This window comes from Podarcis filfolensis (assembly GCF_964270895.1).
Source record: "Podarcis filfolensis genome assembly, chromosome: Z".
Lineage (NCBI taxonomy): Eukaryota > Metazoa > Chordata > Lepidosauria > Squamata > Lacertidae > Podarcis > Podarcis filfolensis.
In genome coordinates, this window is record NC_139617.1 from 19208247 (window position 1) to 19230933 (window position 22687).

The 22687-nt window shown below is 43.9% G+C and overlaps 1 protein-coding gene across 7 annotated transcripts in view; it reads left to right on the forward strand.

The window, feature by feature from the left end:
* Positions 1-22687, forward strand: part of LOC310754289 (putative G-protein coupled receptor 34) — a 439102-nt gene that overhangs the window by 255390 nt on the left and 161025 nt on the right. For 6 of the 7 annotated variants that reach the window (XM_083596092.1, XM_083596094.1, XM_083596099.1 and 3 more), the window contains one exon: positions 20795-20907. The exons of the other annotated variant lie outside the window; for it this stretch is intronic. Coding sequence is in view for 2 of the 6 variants with exons in the window: in XM_083596099.1 (XP_083452225.1) it covers positions 20795-20831 (37 nt within the window). In the remaining 4 variants the exon portion in view is untranslated. The remainder of the gene's footprint in view (positions 1-20794; positions 20908-22687) is intronic. 7 annotated transcript variants of the gene reach the window in all.

The following is a 22687-nucleotide window of genomic DNA, read 5'->3' on the forward strand; positions in this document are numbered from 1 at the left end:
GATATTTATATTTTATCCATGGATTATATAAGGTCTGAGTTGTGTGGCTGCATCTTTTGATCAGATGTTGGCAAGGGATTGAATCGGGGTTCAGAAAAGGAGAAAGGACACTTGTGTTGAGGGGTTTGGGAATACCTGGCTGCGAGTAACACAGGTGCATCCTCCGCAAATTTGGAGTGTGTGCAGTAACTGAAAGGTTCATTAAGGGCAGGTGTGAACTGTGTGGCTGTACCACCTGAAGGCATGTTTGGAACGGAATCCATTTTGGTGTAGGAAAGGGCTGAGGCATACATATTGCTGATGTATGTACAGAAACTGTGGAGAAACCTGCAATTTTTTATTTTAAAAGGAAAGATAGTACTATAGCAGAAGCAATGAAGAGGAAAGTTTTATCATATGGAGAAGGAAAGTGGGAGTAAAAGAGGGTGGGGGGAGGCAGAAAACCACAGATGTCCAGCACATTCAAGTTGACGGTGTTGCTGCCGCAGAGGCAAATGTGGCTGATGAAGCACTGCCGTTCACTTCTCTCCTCTTGAAGCATAAACTCTGCTGATGTATGCTGAGAAACTGCAGCAGAAATTGCAATGTACATATAAGTGTGTGTTTGTGTGTGTGTGTGTGTGTGTGTGTATAAAAATATGTATATATATATATTTGTTTTTTTTAAAAGAAACAGCAGCTTAAGATTTATTATGCAAAAAGCTTGAGTGAAAAGTTTTGTAAAAAAAAAAACCACACACCAAAGTAAGTACAATTCATGGATGAAGAAATCAACTTTCCTGCCAAAAAAGATACACGTGTTCTCTCTATTAGAGTTCAGCAACAAAAGCCATGAGGCAAAACAGCCCTAAGACACCTCAGTTTTCATGTTCTTGAAAGTGCCCTTTCAAAATGATGTTAAAAAACTATAATCCAAAATATACATACAAGCTGCATATATGCAAAGTTGTTGCATATATGACATGTTGCAAGATTTTTTGTGTTGCTCTTTTTTCTGAGCAAACGACAGATCTGTCCACGTTTGTCACAAGCTGTTGCAATGTTGGATTTGAGTAAGAAATCTCCTGACCAGTAAATTAGCATGAAGAATACATCTGATCCTTTCCCCGTCAAGATATTTTCTTTCTCTCTTCTTCCATCTTCTGTACAACTGGAGAGGACTTATGGAATCTATGACGTGTTGCAAGATTTCCATGGCTGACTTTGGTGTTTTGCATGTTAAGACCCCCAAGACCTCCCCAAATAAAGACACAATTGATGTCAAATTTAGTTAAAGGTCATTGGCATAATTTTGGCTAGAATGAAAAATGAAGATAAATGTGCTTGGGATTCTTCAAGTCCAGAATCTGGCTCTTGTGGATCACTTGCTGGCTGATTCCAGTGGCTGCAAATGGTTTCTTTTTCTTTTTCTAATTTTTATTTCAAAACCATAAAAATTACAAACATCAAATTCAAAATCCATATTAGTTTTCTAGCACAAGCCTATTACATAGATTACCTAAATTAAAACATAGCTAATTGCTCTAGGCTTCCCTTCACTCTATGTTAATACAATGCAATTAACAGATTATATTATAAATGATATTATAGATTCCCATATACCCCCCTCTCCCCTTCAACCATGTGTGATCTCAATATTTTACTTCTTCCCTCTTGTTATAATTTAATAATTATTCAATTGCTTCTATTATTATTTTCTTGCTTACCCCTGCATGTATTACACATTCTCTATTAATATTTCAATTTTTTCATGTATTCATGTATTCCTCCACTCCATCTCACTCTCTAATTATTCTCTGATTTGAGTAGCCTCTAATAATTGCTGTCAATTTTGCCGTTTCTACAAACACGCCGAGTTTGTTTTGCCATTCTGATAGTGATGGGATATTCTGGCAGCTGCTGTTGTGTAAAGGAATAGATTTTTCTTGCCTTTGGGGATGTCATTAGATATTAGGCTGAAAGCTTTCATGAGGTGATATACAGCAGGGTTGGGCAGGATAATAGCCCCAAAAAGAAACTGTTCTTTAATCACCAACTGCCTCAGTCCCTTAAATGTATCTACCCCTCTGCAAACAGCCAAACGTTGAAATTTTGCGCCACCTTCGCAGCTACCAAGGGGAGACTCAGAAGAAGCAGTTTTATCAACCTTCTGGAAAGTGTGCCTGTAGCTTTCCTCATGCAGTCCATATCTTTGCAAAACAAGGCGTTTATACTGTTCATAGTCTAGCGCGTGGGACAAAGGAATATGGCCCACGAGATCCGCCAACTCCCCACTAATCAACGCCCTCAGAATAGACATATACAGTCTTGAGGGGACTCCCAGTTTCCGGCAGGTTAGTTCGAATAAAGTCAGATAGCTCCATGGGGGGTTTATACGCAGGGAAAAGACATAAGCCAAAATCCCTCAGGGTAAACTCTCGAGTAATGCGCCTTGGAACCACATCTCGTGGCTCTTGGTCATAGCTGTACCTTGGGGCAGGGCGATAACTCGGGGCTCGGCCAGTGACTCTTCCCATTGAACAAGGTACCAACACAGGTGAACACACACACTATAAACTTTTTTTTTGTACTAAGCTTTTCAATTTTTTGTACTAAGCTTTTCAGAGAGGGAAAGGCACGCGAAAGGGTTGTGAAACACAAGTCAAACAGTAGTATGATGCAGACTTTTTGTCTGTTAGAATCCCCTCTCCTTTTTTGTGAATTTATCCCTGACTGAACCTCTCTAATGATTGTGCCTGATGAAGCACTTCATCTTTCTTCTCTCCTTTTGCAGACAGAATGAAAATCCAAATATTATTTCTTATTTATGTTCTTAATAAATATCTTCTTAAAAAAGAAGAAAAAGAAAAAGAAAATCCAAATAAATGTTTTTCTTTTTCTTGTTTTTTTTGCGTATGAAAAATAACTTTATTTTCAAGCCCCACTGAATGAAGAAATCATAACAACTATCGATAGGGATCATACAGACCAGCATTCATATTTGATAAAGCTCTGTTTCAACATTGTCCATTTGAAAGACGACTAGAGGTCTCAGGAGCCTTTGCCACTCATGCGCACCCAGATCCACTACTCTCCCCTACTGGAAGAGCACTGGTGGTGGGGTGACTCCTCCTAAGTCCTGGAGGGGGTCCAAGGAATGGCTTGCCCCACCCTCTACTGGATGGTCACTGAGAATTAAAATTACTGGATGGTCACAGTATTATAAACATATACAAAAGTATTCACACATCATACAACACAATTCCCAAATTTATAACCAGTTGTGCATGTTGTTGCTTTCAATTATTGTCTTTTTTTCACTTAATTAATATCTTCCATCACTGGTTCTCTTGACCAAGATAGTTCTTTGCTGGTCCTAAATATTTTACTTTGAAGTGTTTTTTGGTTGTTTTGGAAACTTCCCCCCCCCCCAAGAATTCTTGTAACTGCCCCATCGCTATCGCCTCCACCAGTTTGTCCCAAATGGGGGGGGGGGTATTAACATTCCAATTTCTCCTCCATTTTGCCTCGCTGGCCAGTCCCATTTCCTTGGCTCTTTGTGGTGAAATTCCTCAATGTAACCCAAATGTGTTCATCCACGTCTGCCATACGTTCCACTCGGCTGTCTGTGCTCTACACTAAATTTATTGTTTTGTGCCATAGGCTGACTTAATATGTGATGATAAAACTAAAGATTATGCTCTAGTTCCAATCATTCTGGTTCTTTATTCTTGGTTAAAATATTTAGTTGTTTGGAAACCTGTTATGATGCCCTGCAATATGCAAATAGATATAATCAAATGTTTCCCCTTACCTCTCCTCCCTCTTCGCCTCACCTGCCAGGCATGGCCATTCATATTTGTTGCATGTCCCTCGCTGCTAACAGGGCCCTGGGCTTCCTGCGGCTGCTGGTGACAGTCATTTGTGGCCCCATAGCAAGAGCCCAGCAGTGGGGGATGCCGGGCCTCTCAATATCGGGGGAACTGAGCACCCTGTCTAGAAATACTGAGGGGGCTGAAGCCCTGGGTGGCCAGGAGGTCTGGTCAGTGTGCCCTGCCTTGTACCTGCAGTCCGTGATTCCGACCAACTGAGGCAACAAGTCCTCAGCAGAGATTTAGCTCTGCTGGGATCAGTAGATTCTGCAAATAGCAGGGGCATGTAGAATTGAATGGTTTTGCGCCATAGGCTGTATTTAGATGTGGTGATTATTGCTTTGGTGTTTCTGATTATTCTGTTAGGGCTTCTGTTATTTCTGTCCCACTCTCTACTGGATGGTCACTGAGAGGTGGACCACGGTAATGCAAGCCACCACACTCACAACACGCAACACGGTGAAGGAGAGCAGCAGGAAGAAGCTCTTTAAATGCTTTCTTGGTCTTGTTTTTCCGAAGTGCACAAGGTTGTTGTTTTAATTACAAAAAAATCAAATTACAATATAATACAGAGACTTTTTACACAGAGAATATTAGAATGGTTTCCTACCAGAAGGTAAAGAAAAAATGTTCTTTTTTACTTTCTTTATTAACAAACCACTTATTCGTTTTAAAGCTATTGTTATACAAAGTTGCAGGACATGCACAATTTTCCCTCGATAGGGTTTGCTCTTTCCCCCGCCCCCCATTTCTTATCTTTTCTTTTTTTGCTAAGTGGAAATACTAGATTTCTCTCTCCACCTTCTAAGGCAAGTTAAATGCGACACTGCAAATTGAAATTCCTTCTTTATATCTCCAGCACAGTATAATCTCAGTCCAGTAATTAAGAATCCTGACACAGCAAAACTCACAGTATCAGCAGAACACATTGTCTGACTTCCAACCTTGTTGTCAGCGTGTGTGCAGATAGTTTATGTTTTTGTGTTGTGTGTTTGGTGTGAGTGTGCTTTCCTTCTACGGACATTGCATCCTGCAACTTCTGCATTGTATACAATGCTAATGTTACCATGAACAAAACTTTGTATTTATGTTTTGTTTATTTGTTTAGAAACATTGTATGAAGCCCTGCAGCATGCAAATGATATACAGATGGATACATTGAATGTTTCCCATTCCTCTCCCTCATCCGTGACTAGCGGGCCATTTCCCTTGCCAGTCCCACTTCTCTGTGAAGTTATATCTCTCCATGTGACCGAGATGTGTCCTTCCACATCTGTCGCATTTCCCGCTCGGCTCCCTATGGCGTGTGTCTCTTGCAGCTGAGGGTGACTGTCATTTGCTTCCCCATAACAACAACCCAATGGGGGATGTTGGCCCTCTCAATATTGGGGGGATTTAACCACCTGTGTTTTCCCATAATTCTTGTAGCTTCCCCACCGCTATCGTCTCCACCAGTTTGCCCCAGATTTTCAGAGGAGGCGGTATTAACATTCCAATGTCTCCTCCATCATTGCCTCACTGGCCAGTCCGATTTCCTTGGCACAGTGCGATCAAGTTTCTCAATGTGACCTAGATGTGTTCATCCACATCTGTCGTATGTCCCACTTGGCTCCTTCCTCTTGGTTAAAAGTTGTTTATTTGTTTGGAAACTTCTTATGATGAGAGTTGTAGGGCAAGGAGGAGTAAATGTGGAATAAGGAGCCTGGGAAGACAGACAACCACACACACCCGACATGTTCCAGCCACTTTTCTCAGTTGCAAACACCTTTTTCTTGTATGTTGTCTTGTCTCTGATCCAAGTGACAGCAGACGGCTGCATAGGAGCTGCTGCTGGATCACACTGGGCTGATGGCCTTTCTGGAATCGCACACTTCCCGGAGGTGGCAGTTGTTCCAAAAGTGGGCACTGGCAGTTCAGTGAAATACTTGCAGGCCACTTCAGAAGTGACTTGACAGGAGTTCTTTAATAGCAGGGTTTGAGTTGTGTGGCTGTACCACCTGATGGCGTGTTTGTAAGACAATCCTCGTATAGAAAGAGGGAGAAGTGTACATATAGCTGATGTACGTATAGAAACTGTGGGAAAACCTGCAATTTTATATTTTAAAAAGAACAATAGTACAATTGCAGTACCAAATATTTGCACTGACTGTTTAACTTTACTTGAGGGGTTGAGGTTTGCGCTTTACCCCTGGGTTTGACTTGGGACTTTTGCCAGTGCATTTCTGAGATTCTGGTTCACAAGAATGGTCAATTTCCGCCTGGTGCTTTTCATTAAGAAGGAAAATAGTGAATGTCGAAATCAGAGCCAGTTGCAGCAGTGTCAGACCATTGAACAAGGCACTAACAGAGGTGAACACCCACACTATAAACTTTTTTCTTTTTGTACCAAGCTTTTCATTTTGTCAGAATGCATCTCTTGTAACTTCAGTAATGGAAAGCATTCTGTGGTTACCAATCTTGTGATATTCCTCTTGCTCTTTCTCCTCCTCTTCATCTCAATATTCCAGTGGTTCTTCCTCTCCCCCCCCCCCTTTTGAGAAAAGATCTGGGTCATCCGAGAAATCTACCTGCAAGACAGAAGTCACTGGCTTGTTGTGTGGCCGGTCCTTTTAGCTTCCTCTGTCTCTATGTGTTCTGAGGTGTGCATCCTCAGAGAAGGTTGAGCGCTTTAAGTGAGATAAAAGTTCTTTGATGGCAGGGTGTGAATTGTGGAGGAGATTATACATTCTAGATAGATATTTTCCTTTAGGCTGGATTAGATTTCCCTTTAGTTTTGATATTTCTCCAGCAAACCCAAAACCAGCAGCAGAACCAGGACGGGACGGAGCAGCCAGCTCTTTGCAGCTTTCCAAGCAGAGCACCCTTTCTGGCTGTTAAGATCCCTTCCTCTTTTTTGTTAATTAATCCCTGAATGCACCTCCCTAATGACTGCGTCAGATGTAGCACTGCCTTTCACTTCTCTCCTCTTCCAGAGAGAATGAAAAATCCAGATAAATGTGCTTGGGATTCTTCAAGTCCAGAATCTGGCTCTTGTGGATCACTTGCTGGCTGATTCCAGTGGCTGCAAATGGTTTCATTGTACCTCCTGAAGGAGGCATTCTAGGCTGGGAGGAATGCAAATCCACCCTCAGCAAATGTGTCACTCAGGATATTCAGGATTGAACCACACACCATTGGTGGGACATGTTTTCAGGATAGAGCCTTACCATGACCAACATTTTAAATTTGGCTTGGCACCCTGTGATTATACTGGTTTTTTCATATTTTGATGTTGCTTATATTAGTGTGTATTTTATATGTTAAAGTTTGTATGGAAAAAAGGTATAGGTTTTTTTCCTCAGAGGGGGAAGGAGGAACAGATTAGCTAAGCATGGAAGAGGTAACCGTGTTGGACCAAGGGTGGAGTTTATGGGCAATCTATCCGGAAGACATTTGTATTTCGAGGAGTTAGTGGTCTGACATGGTTACCATTCCTTCCTTCTCTTTCTTCTCCCTCTTGATCTCCTGAGCCGTGTATCAGGACATTTTTAATGCTTTATGTTTTTTAGATATGCTCTAAGCCCCCCAGAGTCCCTTGGGAAAGCCAGCCAAATGGGTGGGGTATAAAGATGATGATGATGATGATGATTTATTTATAAATATAGCTGATGTGCATACAGAAACTGTGCCAAACCTTGCAATGTTTATATTTTACAAGGTGACTACTACAATCACAGTTGCAAACACTTTGTTTTTGCACTTTCTCAACAGCTAATATTATTGTCCCTTGATAAAACCAAGTTAGCCCGTGATTTCTTAGACCAAAAAAGCACTAGAAAGCAACATTTGTAAGGGCAGTACAGAATTGACCAAGTGTGAAGGCTGGAGCACTTAGACATGACGCACACAAAATGTAAGCCACAAAGAGCAACCTGAAGGTGTTTCCATGCGATGGCTACCTTTGTGCCGCAAGGTATAATGTGCATATTGGTTGGTATTCCAAACCATTCTTCTCCATGGCACGGCCAAGTTAAAAAAACCACCACCACCAAGCCAGCAGCACCCCCTGTATGGCAGTAATGTGTGCCAGCTCTCACGATCCCATTTCTCAGAAGAGGTCATTTGATGAATACAGTGCAACGTCCCTGAGGTTTATGAGGCTTGTGCTGATCTGCTGCCTAGGCTTTACGTTGCACGTCACTGGGTGGCAGCCTACGTAATTTTCTGCCGCATTGCCCCACCTAGATAGCATGGAAACCATGTGATTCAGCTTGGACCGGATGACAAAGTCGTGGAATTCCCTCTCCTTGTTCAGCTTGTGGACATAGTCCTGTCCTGTGGTTGGCAGCATAGTCTATGGACCTCAGGGATGTCAGCGAGCCCATAGAGCTTGCCCAGGAGCATTGGGAAGACAGTGAAGAAAGCAACCGAGCGCTAGATGAAGTTGAAGTGGCCTTCCTAGAAATGGGAGATACTTCTTTAGATAGCAGCCTCTGACTGTAACACTTCGTTAAGGACACATGACTTGTGGGGTTGAGGTTTGCACTTCACCATGGGATTGTAGCTTGGACATTTGCTGAGGGGTGAAGAGGTGAGGAATTTGAGTCTGGTCCTTCCACAGGTTGGGGAGAAGGAGGTGGGAGGCTGTCCCCAATCTGAGAACAGGACAGTGCTTCCTTCTCTTCCCTCCTTCTTCACCGCCCCCTTATAACATGCAGTGAATCTTATGTCTTCCCTCCACAGCCTTTCCCAGTCATTTTGATATTTCTCCTGGAATCCCTATTTTTCTTGTCTTTAATTCAGTTGGAAATATTGGAGCCAGTCTGTCAAACATTCATGGATTTCAAAGTCTTTTCATCTTAATATATTATTTCCCCCTCTAATAAGATTTTATATGTTTCCCAATTTCTCTTCATGTTTTTCTTCTTAACAGCAAAGGCTTCGATGGGCAAAATGCACCAAGGGGTTTTAGGTTCCAGTAGTTATTTTTTGGGAATATTCAGGGATGCAAGAGAGGATGTATTGTCTGATTATATCCCAACTTGCGTTAACAAGTTCCACAATTTAGCAGAGTAACATTCCCCCTTTTTTAAACTTGCAGCGGATGCGTTTGCTCAGGCTCACTAAAGTCTCTATATTAACTGTTCTGGTATTCCCCCCTTTTTCCCTCATAAAAGATAAGACACAACACAGTCTTCTATAAAAGTATAAAAGGGTTTACTCATACATTCTGTTTACAATTGAATCCCAGAAGGCAGACTTAGCTTAGAAAAGTAACATCTACTTGGAAACTATTCCATAAGAAGACAGTCCTTTTGTCTTGGCTGGAAGCCAAGTGGGCATCTTTGGCTAAGCAGATGTTGCTTCTTCGGTGCATGTGGAGAAAGAGAGAGAGATGGCTGCCCTGCCCTGTGCTTTTGTCGTTACCATATTTTTTCATATATTCCTTCACTCCATCCCACTCTCTAATTATTCTCTGATTTGAGTGGCCTCTACTAATTCCATATACAAAAGTATTCACACATCATGCAACACAATTCCCAACTTTATAACCAGTTGTGCTTGTTGTTCCATTCAAGCAACTCAATTATTGTGTCTCTTTGACTTAACAAAAAACTTCCATCTCTGGCTCTCTAGACCAAGATAGTTCTTTGCTGCTCCGAAATATTTTAATTTGAACTGTTTCCTTAATTGTTCTGCAAACTCCTTTCCCCCAATAATTCTTGTAGCAGCCCCATCAAATGGGGGTGGGGGTGGGGTGGTATTAACATTCCAATTTCTCCTCCATTTTGCCTTGCTAGCCAGTCCCATTTCCTTGGCTTTTTGTTGTCAAATTCCTCAATGTGACCTAAATCTGTTCATCCACATTACCATACGTCCCACCCGGCTACTTGTACCCTGCACCAAAATTATTGTTTTGTCCCATAGGCTGGCTTAAGATGTTATTAAAAACTAAAGATTTTGCTCTAGTTGCCAATCATTCTGGTTCCTTCCTCTTGGCTAAAAATTGTTTATTTGTTTGGAAACCTGTTATGGTGAGAGAAATAAATATAATAAAGGAGGAATAAATCAATCTGGGCTTCCCGCGGCTGCTGGTGACAGTCATGTGCGGCCCCATAGCAACAGCCCGGTAGTGGGGGATGCTGAGCCCCTCACTATTGGGGCAACTGAGCACCCTGTCTAGAAATACTGAGGGGGTTAAAGCCCTGGTCTGCTCAGTGTGCCCTGCCTTGTACCTGCAGTCAGTGATTCCGACCAACTGAGGCAACAAGTCCTCAGCAGAGATTTAGCTCTGCTGGGATCAGTAGATTCTGCAAATAGCAGGGGCATGTAGAATTGAATGGTTTTGCGCCATAGGCTGTATTTAGATGTGGTGATTATTGCTTTGGTTTTCCTGATTATTCTGTTAGGGCTTCTGCCCTCCCCCCACCCCATGCTTCTTTCACACGACATTACCTGTTGTTCCATGGAACTGTGTTTTTTCCATCTTTTACAAAGGAAATGGGGCAGCTGCCGTTGGAAAGATGCCTTACTTGGTTATATGGCACAAATGGTTGGAGCCCCATGGTATTAAAGTTTAAGACACGCCTGCAAGGAGCACTCTGAAAGTTCTGCCATTTGGGCGCAATCAAACTGCAGAATCTGAACTACACATCTGAACTTCCCATTCCTCTACTTCATCTATGACCAGCGGGCCATTTCCCTTGCCAGTCCCACTTCTCTGTGAAGTTGTATCTCTCCATGTGACCGAGATGTGTCCTTCCACATCTGTCACATGTCCCGCTCAGCTGCCTATGGTGTGTGTCTCTTGCAGCTGAAGGTGGCTATCATTTGCATCCCCATAACAGCAACCCAACGGGGAATGTTGGCCCCCTCAATATTGGGGGGGTTGAGCCCCCATGGCCAGGATTCAATCCAGATGGGAATGCATTTAATTATCTGTGTTTTTCAATAATTCTTTTTTTAAAAAAATTAATTTTTTTTATTTTCAATGCATATCATAACAACAATTAGACATTAAATCCAAAATAATACTGTACAAACAAGAAAGAAAAATAAAACATACAAAAAAGAAAGAAAAACAAAGTAAAAAACAAGACAAAAAGCATACCTCTACAAATAAAACCATATCATCATTCTAATCTAATCAATACATACATATGCACATATTGACTTCCTTCCTTTGTTATAAGACCTCAAAATTTTTACTCTTACTGTATTGTTGTGTCTAATGTAGATTACTTCCATCTTTGTACTTTAACCCTGTAAAGCATCATTCATTACATACCGATATGCTTACTCCAGAACAGTGTTTTTTCATATACTCTTTAGCACATCCCCATTCTTTTAATAATTTCTGGTCCAATTGCCCCCTTATGAGTGCTGTGTGTCTTGCCAGATTTATATATTTACAAAATTTAATTTGCCATTCTTTCATTAATGGAATTTTTCTCCCTTTCCAGTTTTTTGCTATAAGCATCCTGGCAGCTGTCGTTGCATAAAGGAATACTTTCCTTTGATTGTCGGGAATATCATTTATGATTATACCTAAAAGGAATGCCGCCGATTTCTTACTGAAAGATATTTTAAACATCTTTTTAATTTCTTCATAAATTTCATTCCAGAATTGTTTAATAGGTCGGCATTCCCACCACATGTGAAAGATTGTTCCTATTTCTTTTTTGCATCTCCAGCAGGTATTTGATTTTAATTTGTAAATTTTAGCCAATTTTACCGGAGTTAAGTACCATTAGTACACCATTTTCATGAACTTTTCTCTGATTGTATAACATGCCGTAAACTTAATATCCCATTTCCATAATTTCTCCCATTGGTCCAGCCGAATTATGTATCCTATATCACACGCCCATTTAGTCATAACTTCTTTTACTTCTTCATCCTTTACCTCCAATTCTAATAATAAATTATACATTTTGGATATATTCTTTTTTGAATTTTGTAATAATACTTTTTGTAATTTCATTCTTCTTTTTCAAATCCTATTTCTTTAACCTGATTGAATATTTGGGCAATTTGGCGATATTGCAACCATGTGGTGCAGTATTGGGTCACCTTTTCGTATGGTCTTAGTTTTAATTGGCCCTGTTCCTCTTTTAGGAGCTGCTGGTATGTTGCCATTCTTCCTATCATATTTTTCTTTTTAACCGATATGACTTCTAACGGTGAGACCCACCATGCGGTTTTCTGTTCTAACAGCCTTCTATGTCTCACCCAGACCTTATATGATGAATTTGTAAATACATGACTTAGAAATTCTTTATGTACCACCACTTTGTTGTAAATTAGATAGGCATGCCAACCGTATCTGTTGTTCCACCCTTGCAAGTCTAAAATGTCATTAGTATCTAACTTAATCCAGTCTCTGAACCAACTAAAGCATGCTGCAGTTGAATGCATTTAATTATCTGTGTTTTCCAATAATATTTGTAGCTTCCCCACCGCTATCGTCTCCACCAGTTTGCCCCAGATTTTTTTTTTATTGGGGGGGTTAACATTCCAATTTCTCCTCCATCTTTGCCTCGCTGGCCAGTCCCATTTCCTTGGCACTGTGTGGTCAAGTTTCTCAATGTGACTTAGATGTGTTCATCTACATGTGTCGTATATCCCACTCGGCTGCCTGTGCCCTGAGCCAAATTAATTGTTTAGTCCCTAGGCTGGCTGAAGATGCGGTTTAAAAAGACTGAGGATTTTGCTCTGGGTTGCTCTAGTTAGAGTTGCCAATCATTCTGGTTGCTTCCTCTTGGTTAAAAGTTGTTTATTTGTTTGGAAACCAGTTACGGTGAGAGGAATAAATATAATAAAGGAGGAATAAATCAATCTTGGTGTAGAAAAGCCCAGAAACTGTGCAAAACCCTGTAATTCTATATTAGGAAAATAGTACCATTGAAGTAGCAAATATTTCCACTGACTGTAAAACTTACTTAACGATACATACCTTGAGGGCTTGAGGTTTGCGCTTCATCCTGGAATTTTAATTTAGACCTGCATTTCCGAAGGGAAGGCGGGGGGTGGGGTGGAAAGAAGCAGGGGGATAAAGGGTTGTATATAATAGTATTTGATATTTCTCCAGCAAACCTAAAACGAGCAGCAGAAGCAGGACGGGACGGAGCAGCCAGCTCTTTGCTGCTTTCCAAGCAGAGCACCCTTTCTGGCTGTTAGGATCCCCTCCTCTTTTTTGTTGTTTAATCCCTGATTGCACCTCCCTAATGACTGAGTCAGATGTAGCACTGCCTTTCACTTCTCTCCTCTTACAGAGAGAATGAAAAATCCAGATAAATGTGCTTGGGATTCTTCAAGTCCAGAATCTGGCTCTTGTGGATCACTGGCTGGTTCCAGTGGCTGCAAATGGTTTCATTGTACCTCCTGAAGGAGGCATTCCAAGCTGAGAGGAATGCAAATGCACCCTCAACAAATGTGGAGTGGTTCAAGTAACTGAAAAGTTCAGTGCTGGCAGGGTTTGTGTTGTGTGGCTGCAGGTATCCGATGGGGTGTTTGCGAGGGATTCAGTCTGCTTGGAGAAAAGGAATGAGAAAGTACATGAAGATTGCGGAAAAACTTGGAATGTGTCATAATGCAAAGTACTAATATTGCCATAGTAAAACAAGCCAAGCTAAGAAGAGTCACTCAGGATATTCAGGATTGAACCACACACCATTGGTGGGACATGTTTTCAGGATAGAGCCTTACCATGACCAACATTTTAAATTTGGCTTGGCACCCTGTGATTATACTGGTTTTTTCATATTTTGATGTTGCTTATATTAGTGTGTATTTTATATGTTAAAGTTAAACATTTGTATGGAAAGAAGGTATAGGTTTTTTTCCTCAGAGAGGGAAGGAGGAACAGATTAGCTAAGCATGGAAGAGGTAACCGTGTTGGACCAAGGGTGGAGTTTATGGGCAATCTATTCGGAAGACATTTGTATTTCAAGGAGTTAGTGGTCTGACATGGTTACCCTTCCTGCCTTCTCTTCCTTCTCCCTCTCGATCTCCTGAGCCGTGTATCAGGAGATTTTTAATGCTTTATGTTTTTAGATATGCTCTAAGGCTCCCAGAGTCCCTTGGGAAAGCCAGCCAAATGGGTGGGGTATAAAGATGATGATGATGATGATGATGATGATTTATTTATAAATATAGCTGATGTGCATACAGAAACTGTGCCAAAACTTGCAATGTTTATATTTTACAAGGTGACTACTACAATCACATTTGCAAACACTTTGTTTTTGCACTTTCTCAACAGCTAATATTATTGTCCCTTGATGAAACCAAGTTAGCCCGTGATTTCTTAGACCAAAAAAGCACTAGAAAGCAACATTTGTAAGGGCAGTACAGAATTGGCCAAGTGTGAAGGCTGGAGCACTTACAAGTGACGCACACAAAATTTAAGCCAAAAGAGCAACGTGAAGGTGTTTCCATGCGATGGCTACCTTTGTGCCGCAAGGTATAATGTGCATATTGGTTGGCATTCCAAACCATTCTTCTCCATGGCCTGGCCAAGTTAAAAAAACCACCACCACCAAGCCAGCAGCACCCCCTGTATAGCAATTATGTGTGCCAGCTCTCACAATCCCATTTCTGAGAAGCAGTCATTTGATGAATACAGCGCAAGGTCTCTGAGGTTTATGAGGCTCGTGCTGATCCGCTGCCTAGGCTTTACGTTGCACCTCATTGATTGGCAGCCTATGTAGTTTTCTGCCGCATTGCCCCTCTTTGACAGCATGGATGACAGAGTAGTGGAATTCCCTCTCCCTATTCAGCTTGCAGAAATCGTCCGCCCTGTGGTTGGCAGCATAGTCTATGGACCTCAGGGATGTCAGCAAGCCCGTAGAGCTTGCCTGAGAGCCCTTGGAAGACAGTGAAGAAAGCGACTGAGTGCTAGATGAAGTTGAAGTGGCCTTCCTAGAAATGGGAGCATGGGATGCTGCAGGAAAAGGAATAGCAAGGCTGCTACTTTTCAGGGTAAAGCGGTGCTTTAAACAGCTGTGCGGCAGAACTGGAAGGGGAGGAACGTTTTATTGGCATAGAGGTGCCGAGGAGTATTACCTGCGGGTTCCTGATCATCAGAATAGGATGGCTGCCTCTGGCAGCTGATTTTAGATGCCCTGAGAGGGGCAACTGGTTGTTCATGATTTTAATTTATTATTATCAGATGTTTTATGGACAAGGAGCAGGAGAGCACTGTCCCTCAAACCTTGTGGGGGGCCGGACTATATTTTTTGGGGGGAAGGAATTCCTATGCCCCACAAATAACCCGGACATGCATTTTTAAGAAAAGGACACATTCTGCTCATGTAAAAATGCAGAGATTTCCGGACCGTCCGCAGGCCGGATTTAGAAGACGATTGGGCCAGATCTGGCCCCCGGGCCTTAGTTTGCCTACCCATGCGCTTTGTTGCTTTCTGCCTCGTGTGCTAGAAGAAACTGGCCACTCCTTTTCCCTCAGCAAAATGTCTTAGATCAGCTCTCAAAAGTTCAGAAGACAAGCATGATTTTATATAGTGGATGTTCCTCAAGTTTGTGCTTCTTCAGATTAATTAAAAGAGTGAAAAGTAGTGTGGCCCTTACCTGTTCTGATTCTTTCCCTATCCTCCACTTTTGCAAAGAAACAGTGGACACTTTTAACATTGCAGTTTGGTTAAATCTTAGAATTTAAGTGCCCTTCCTGGGTTCAGACGGGACACGGGTGGCGCTGTGGGTTAAACCACAGAGCCTAAGACTTGCTGATCAGAAGGTCAGCGGTTCGAATCCCTGCGAAGAGGGGGTGAGCTCCCATTGCTCGGTCCCTGCTGCTGCCAATCTAGCAGTTCAAAAGCACATCAAAGTGCAAGTAGATAAATAGTGCAAGTAGGTAGTAGATAGTCGTCTCCCTCGGCCAATAAAGCGAGATGAGCGCCGCAACCCCACAGTCGGCCACGACTGGACCTAATGGTCAGGGGTCCCTTTACATTTACCTGGGTTCAGAAAGTGTCGGTGCTTCACAATTACTATTGTTTTGTGTTTTTGATTTTTAATTCAAGATTCTTACTGGAAGGTTTTTATTTTATGGGAGCCAAAGTTTGTGAATCACTTAATTTCTTAATTTAAAGCAGTGTAACCTAGTCTCTCTAATCTCCCAGCAGAACTACAAAACCTGAGGCATCTTTAGTGGAGTTGTTCATTAAAATGTAGCTACCGTCTTCAATGCTGCTTTTAGACAAAAAATTGTGGTCATGATGCTATAGCTAAATGGTTATGTCAAGATTCAATCTCCAACATGAACAGGCTTCCACAGAAACGAGGTGGCATTAAATTTAGGATTTCACAGCCTTACTAGCCCATTAGTAGTCTAAATATAACAATGTACAAAATAAAATCGGGCCGTTTTCCTCCTTACAGCCAGCTGCTTTCAAAGCATCACATCCCTAAACTGGCATTTCATTCTCTCATTCAAACATCTGACACCTTTGCAGTTGAAGGATTATTGTTGTTGGAGCCTCCTTTGGAATTCATTTGTTCCTGAATTTGCCCAACTGATGGAAGGGCACTAGCCATCTCTTTTGTTCCAACGTGGGTAATGTGTCCAAAGTTCATGGGTTCTCCTAGCATGTTTCTGTCAAGGCTTGGAGGCTTCTTCACTTTGAGCTGGTAACCAATGCAACAATTAAAACAAACCAGGAACTGTCATTGTAGCACTCAGTGGCAGCCAAATCTGCTAAACCAGCCACTCCTCTAAACACTGTAGTTTTTCTATAATCACAATTGCTATTGTTGAGTCCAATGGGACTTATTCCTAAGTAAGTGTGTGCTGAAAAGTAATTTCAGCCAGGGTCCCAAAGTCCCAATGAATAGGAGAATGTGCAGAGTGCCACCTTCTCCCACCTGTGTAGTGTCAGCTCCTATTTAGCTGAGATTGGGGGCAGAGAGGTGAATAAGAAACAGAAAAGTTTTACGGGCTTAATTCTTGTTTGTTTGACTGCTGGTTAGAAGACCCAGAGGGCAGTGGCGTAGCGTGGGGGGTGCAGGGGGGCCGGCCGCACCGGGCGCAAGATCTGGGGGTTAGGGTTAGGGGACGCAAATCCACGGGTTAGGGGGCGCAAATCCACTGGTTAGGGGGTGCAAATTACTTGCCTTGCCCCGGGTGCTGACAACCCACGCTACGCCACTGCCAGAGGGACAGCTGGTCTTTCCTAGAATCGCCACCCTAAACGCCGGATGTTCTTTGGAAATTAGATTATAGATTTTTGCCAAAGCTCCTGTATCTTTCTGCTGTGCCTGTGGCTCCCACCTGCATGCTTAAGTCAGCCTTCGCTAACCTGCTGTCTTTCAGCCTGCCAGGTGTGCCTGTGCCTTTAAGGGAAACGCCGGGCTAGAAAGAAATCTGCAGGTGACAATTCCGGGGACAGAAAGGGAAACAATGGAGCCTCAAGGCAGGGTCTGGAGGCGGCTGAAAAGTTGGCGGCCACGGGGTCTTTTGGATTTCCTTGGGGAACCAGGCTATAAGCTTGAATACACGTGTATTCGCAAGATATAGGGGTTTAATTTATTGGAGGGTGTGTGGTCCCCGTGGGGGTGAAATGGGGAAGCAGAGTCCCTTTAAACTCGCTGGAGTTTAAACTGGCCAGGGGGCGGGGCTGCGGATCTCTGTTTCTAACAGCTGGGGCGTCCTCCGCGTCTTCTCTACTTCCATCTGCCTGGCGCTGCGGGAGGGAGGGTGGCAATGGGTGCTTGGAGCTCGCTCGCTGCTGCACCTCCTCCTCCTCCTTGGCCAAGGGTGCGCGCCTGGCCGCGGCTCCGCTCAGCATCCGGGCGGAGCGCATCCGTGCCCTTTTCCAATTCTGCGGGACGGTGGAGAGTCCTGGGGTAGGTAGGGTTCTGGCGGGGGTTAGGGGCGGGTGGGGGCGGGCATTTCGGGTAGTGGGGTTGGGTAGCTGCCTCGCTCAGCCAAGCAACTTCGTTGTGGCTTTGGGAATGTGTCCGGTTGGCCCTCGATCTTGGGTCCTTGGTTTCAGGAGGAAGGGCTACTGCGCAGATATAGAGCTTTGCGCGCGGGGGGGGTGAGGCCAGGGTTACTTTACCCGCAGTATTTCCAGGCAGGGCTGGGGAAAGAGTCGGGTCTGAAAATGCGGAGAGCACGTGTGTATGGACATGGGCAGTGGCGTGTGCGGTTCGGCCGGGGAGGGTAGTGCCAAGCGCGCAACTTTTAGGGGGCGGCAGCCAGGCGCCCCCACGCAGGGAACCCCGTCCCGCTCTGAGTGCCGCCAGGACCCGGCTTGGACTAGCCGCCGCGCGTCCCAGGCCAGCGTGGGGGAGCGGGATTTGCCGGCCGACCAAGCTTCTCCTGGCAAGGGCAGGCTGGGGCGAAGCGCAGTCGCGCTTGGCTCTGGTGGCCCGGCTGAGTTGACGCGCGGAACCCTTCGCGCCCTGGGCAAGTTGGTGGCGAGGGCAGCGCCTGGCGCGGTGGGTTGTGTTGGCCGCGCGCACTCCAGCGCAAAAAAAGGACGCAAAGCCGCTGCGTCTTGGTTTCCCCCCAACCAACCCTCCATTTTTGGGCTTGAGCACCCCACGTCCCATCCCTTCCTCCTTGGTGCCTTTAGCTTCTGTGGGGAAGGTGAGGTGCAGGCAGAAGTTCCACAGGATAATCCCTGGCTCTTTGGGTAGGGTAGATTTCTTCTGGCCATGGAGGTTCTTTTACGTTATCCTTGGTTGTGATGGATGTTAGATGAATCCTATGTCTTCTTATTTGGGAGCAAAGCCTGCTGCGCTCGCTGCAGTTTACTCCTAGGTAAAAATGCGTAGGATTATGCTGCTGCTCTATGATAGTTTCTTTCCTTTTAAAAAACAGCACCACGCCTTTCTGTACACTTAGAGGGAAAAACGTTTTGGGGTACTGCACATGGAAGGTTGGAAGCCATAGCAGCTTCTGTGGGGTGGGTGAGGTGCAGGCAGAAGTTCCACAGGATAATCCTTGGCCTCCTTGGGTACGGTTGGGAATGTCCCCTTGTCTGATGCTATGGTGGGCTCCTCACAGTCAGTACAGAACTCTGGATGCACCTGTGGTCAGATTTGGTACAGCACAGCTCCTCTTTATGTTGTGTTCTTGGTTTTCCTCGAAATGTTTTTTTCTAGAGCCTAACTGCTAACCCAGAGCAGCTGCAGAGGAGCAGGAACTTTTGTCACTAGGGGGCGCAAGTCTCTAGAAATCTTAAGGGCTGCCTTTCACCAGCATCTTAGTTCTCCTTAGTCCTTGAAGTGCAGCAGCCTGCCTGGCCCTGGAGAGAGACTTTCTGCAGTACAGCTATGCTGTCCATATCCTGCGCATGCTTACTTGGAATTGAGTCCTGCAGTGCTCAGTGGGATGTACTGCCTTGTCAAATGTGCCCAGGAAGAAAGCTGGCATGTGCTCCTGGTGGCCTGGCTCTCAATATCTAGCTGCTGCTGCTGGGCTCTCCATGGCTGAACTGGGAATAGAGAACTCTCCTGCCTGGACTTTTCTGTTGAGCTGACTAAGATGGTTTGAGTTTTCATCTGGCATTATATTTCTCCCTCCCTTGCAGGGATGGAGTGACCATGTTCTGAGGCAAGACATGCAACTTGTCTTCAGCAGCAGTGTATAGGAATGTAAGAGGAGCCTTTTGCACCAGGCCAAAGGGGGACCATCTAGTTGAGCATCCTGTTCCCACCGTGACCACCAAGATGTCAGCCAAAGACACAGGGCTGCTCTGTGGATGGGCAGAGCTAATGTACAGGGAAGAAGCCTCCCTGCCCGTCAGCACTGCTTGCATGGGCAGGACAGAAATGCTTCTGAATCCCAGCTGCTGCAAACTACAGGAGGGGAGAGTTGCTCTTGTGCTCCTGTCCTGTTTGTGGGTTTCCCTTAAGGAGCACCCGGGTGGCCACTGTGAACAGGATGATGGAGTAGAGGGGCCAGTGGCCAGATCTAGTAGACTCTTCTTATCTGAATCTTCCTGCATTGGTTCTGGTGTTATGAGAGAGGGATGAGTTCTGCATGAGTTCTGGTGTTATGAGAGAGGGAGAAAAACATTTTTTCTACCCACTTTCTGCAAGTCTTGCAGCATTTTAGAACCTCTGGTTCCATTGCCTCTAACTTGCTTTTCCTCTAAACTTCAAAGTTCTGAAAGCTGCATATTTTCCTCCTAGGGGAGTTGTTCCATTGATACGGCTGATCTTACCAAAACGTCCTGCTTGCATTCCCTTATGTACCTGGCGGCAAAGCAAGCATTTTGCTCTGTTGGGTTAAAGGTGCTATTTGAAAACATTTTCCCTCTTTTCTCCTAGATTTTTTCCATTCAAAGTGCAACAATGTCATTTTTTTCACATACACCCTGTGTTGGACCTTTGCCAACATAGTGCCACCCCCCCGAGATGTTTTGGGCTGTACCAGGTTGGCGAAGCCTTCTCTAGAACCTGGGTTTGACTGAGTCTATCAGTGGTCAGTGGCTTGAATAGCCAAATAGAACTTCCTGTTGAAGGAGCGGTCTACCACTGAATACCAACTGCTGGGGAGCCACTTAAGAACATCCAGGGGGATCAGGTTAGTCCTTGATGAAAGCAGGGTGCTGGACTAGATACACCTTGGCTCTGACAGAGAAGGCATGCTCTTTTGAGCAGAGGCCTCACTGTGCAGCAGCTTTCACCAAGTTTGTGTCCTTTAGATGTTTCAGATTGCAACTCCCACAAGGCCCATCATGTTGACTGGACCTGCTGGGAGTTGTTCAAAACATATGAAGAGTGACATATTCTCCCTGGTCTCTCCCAGCTCTTACTGTCAGCAAATTCTTCCTGATGTTTAGTCCGAATCTCCTTTCATGTACCTTGAAGCCATTGGTTTGAGTCCTACCCCCCAGAACAGGAGAAAACAAGCTTGCTCCATCTTCCATGTGGCAGCCCTTCAGATATTTGAAGATGGCTATCATATCTCTTCTAAATCTCCTCTTTTCCAGGCTAGACATACCCAGCTGCTTCAACCGTTCCTCATAAGTCTTGGTTTCTAGACCCTTGATCATCTTGATTGCCCACCTTGGCACAGGTTCCAGCTAGACACTAGATGGCGAGGGTGAGCTCATGGCAAATTCAATATATTTTTCAAAACACTTTAAAAAAGAATTTTCTTTTTTAACTTTTTATTTTCAATGTTTCAAAAATTAAAAATCACAATTTTTTACACACACACACACACACACACACACACACACATGCTTACATTACACCACAGTCCATATCAGTACCTTTATGGGATTCCCCCGGACTTCCCTCCACCCCTCCCTTGGCTTCCAAAATTTATCTTCCTTTTTAAACTGCATCTAATTGCATTTATCCAAATTATGGTACTTCATTTTTATCCTTTGTTATTTTAAATTACAAGTGCTATGTCAATCCTGCCAACATTTTAAAATGTTGACAGTGTTCTTTACTATATTCTTTAGAGGTATATCATTCTTTAGTAAATTTAGTAAATTTGTTAAACTCTTATTGCCTGATTTTCCCGGTCCGCCTTGCCATCTCCGCATAGTCCATCATCTTCATTATCCATTCTCCTTTCGACGGGGCTCTTTCTTCTTTCCATCCCTGGGCAAGTAGTATTCTTGCTGTTGTCATCGCATACATAAACAGTACTTTCTTATCCTTCGGTAATTCTTCTCCTACCAAACCTAAGAAAAAGGTCTCTGGTATTTTTTAAATATGTGTTTTACTAGTGGTTTTTTTATGTGTATCTAGATTCCTCCGTAGAGCTGTCCAATATCCCTCTTTTACTTTGCCAAAGCGCCCCAAGCCTCTGAGCACCCTAGGTTCTGCCTCTCCATTTAGAAGACAGGCTCTGTGCTAGCCAAACGTTTCCTGGCGTTCTTCTCACAGGACTGTATTTGCAGGGATGTATCCCAAGACGCCTGATGCAGTGCTTCTGGAAGATGGAGGGGAGCTCCCAAGCCATGGCCTGTTCCATCACGAAGCTGCTCTTCGCATCGGCCGGTATGGAGTTGAGATTCCTGACCACCCCGAATGCAGTGGCCCTCCAAGGTAGGTGGCATTGTGGGTCTTCTTCCAGGCAGGTGGACCTTCTGCTGAGAAGTCCTAAGGCAGGCCGGCCTTCCAGCTGGGGTTGGGCACATGAGGCTGGGTATCTTCAGTATCTTGTTTTCGTGGGGTGGGGGGGTGTTTTGGATCAGGTTAGCCATATTGATTTGTATTCTGTTGGTGGATTTTTGTCATTGTCTTGTTGGGCTATGTATGTGATAAAGGGGAGCTATACCGGGGTGAAGGCGTCCTCTTCTATTTGTCCCCGTGTCAGTTTCAATTTATTGGTTAATTTTTTTATTAAGGCGGTTTCCCATACTATTTGGTACCATTGGTCCATACTTATTCCTGACAGGTCTCACCAGGTTATGATGTTTCTGGCTGCTGAGAATAGGTGGGTCATGAGTTCTTCATGATTTGAGTGGGCATTGTTGTCTTGGAAGATGTTTAGTAGGGTAAAGTTCTGGGGTGATTTCTAATACTTGCTTAGTTATTTTACATATTTCTCATATGGTTTTTGTACAGAAGAGTTGGATTTGGGGGCATTCCCACCACATGTGGAGGTATGTGCCTGGGGAGGTGCACACTCTCCAGCATTTTGATGAATTACCTGGGCTTATTTGCGCTAATTTTCTTGGTGTTAGGTACCACCTGTAGGTGAGTTTCAGAGTGAGTGCTTTCCTTTTCTTTGATATGGATTTAAAGCAGGGTTTAGACCATGTTCTGGTCCACTGAGTGAGGTTAATCTCATAGGAGGTTTTTTTGGGGTGGTTTTGAAGTTTGTCAGGGGCCTGGTTGATGCTGATTTTACTACTGGATTG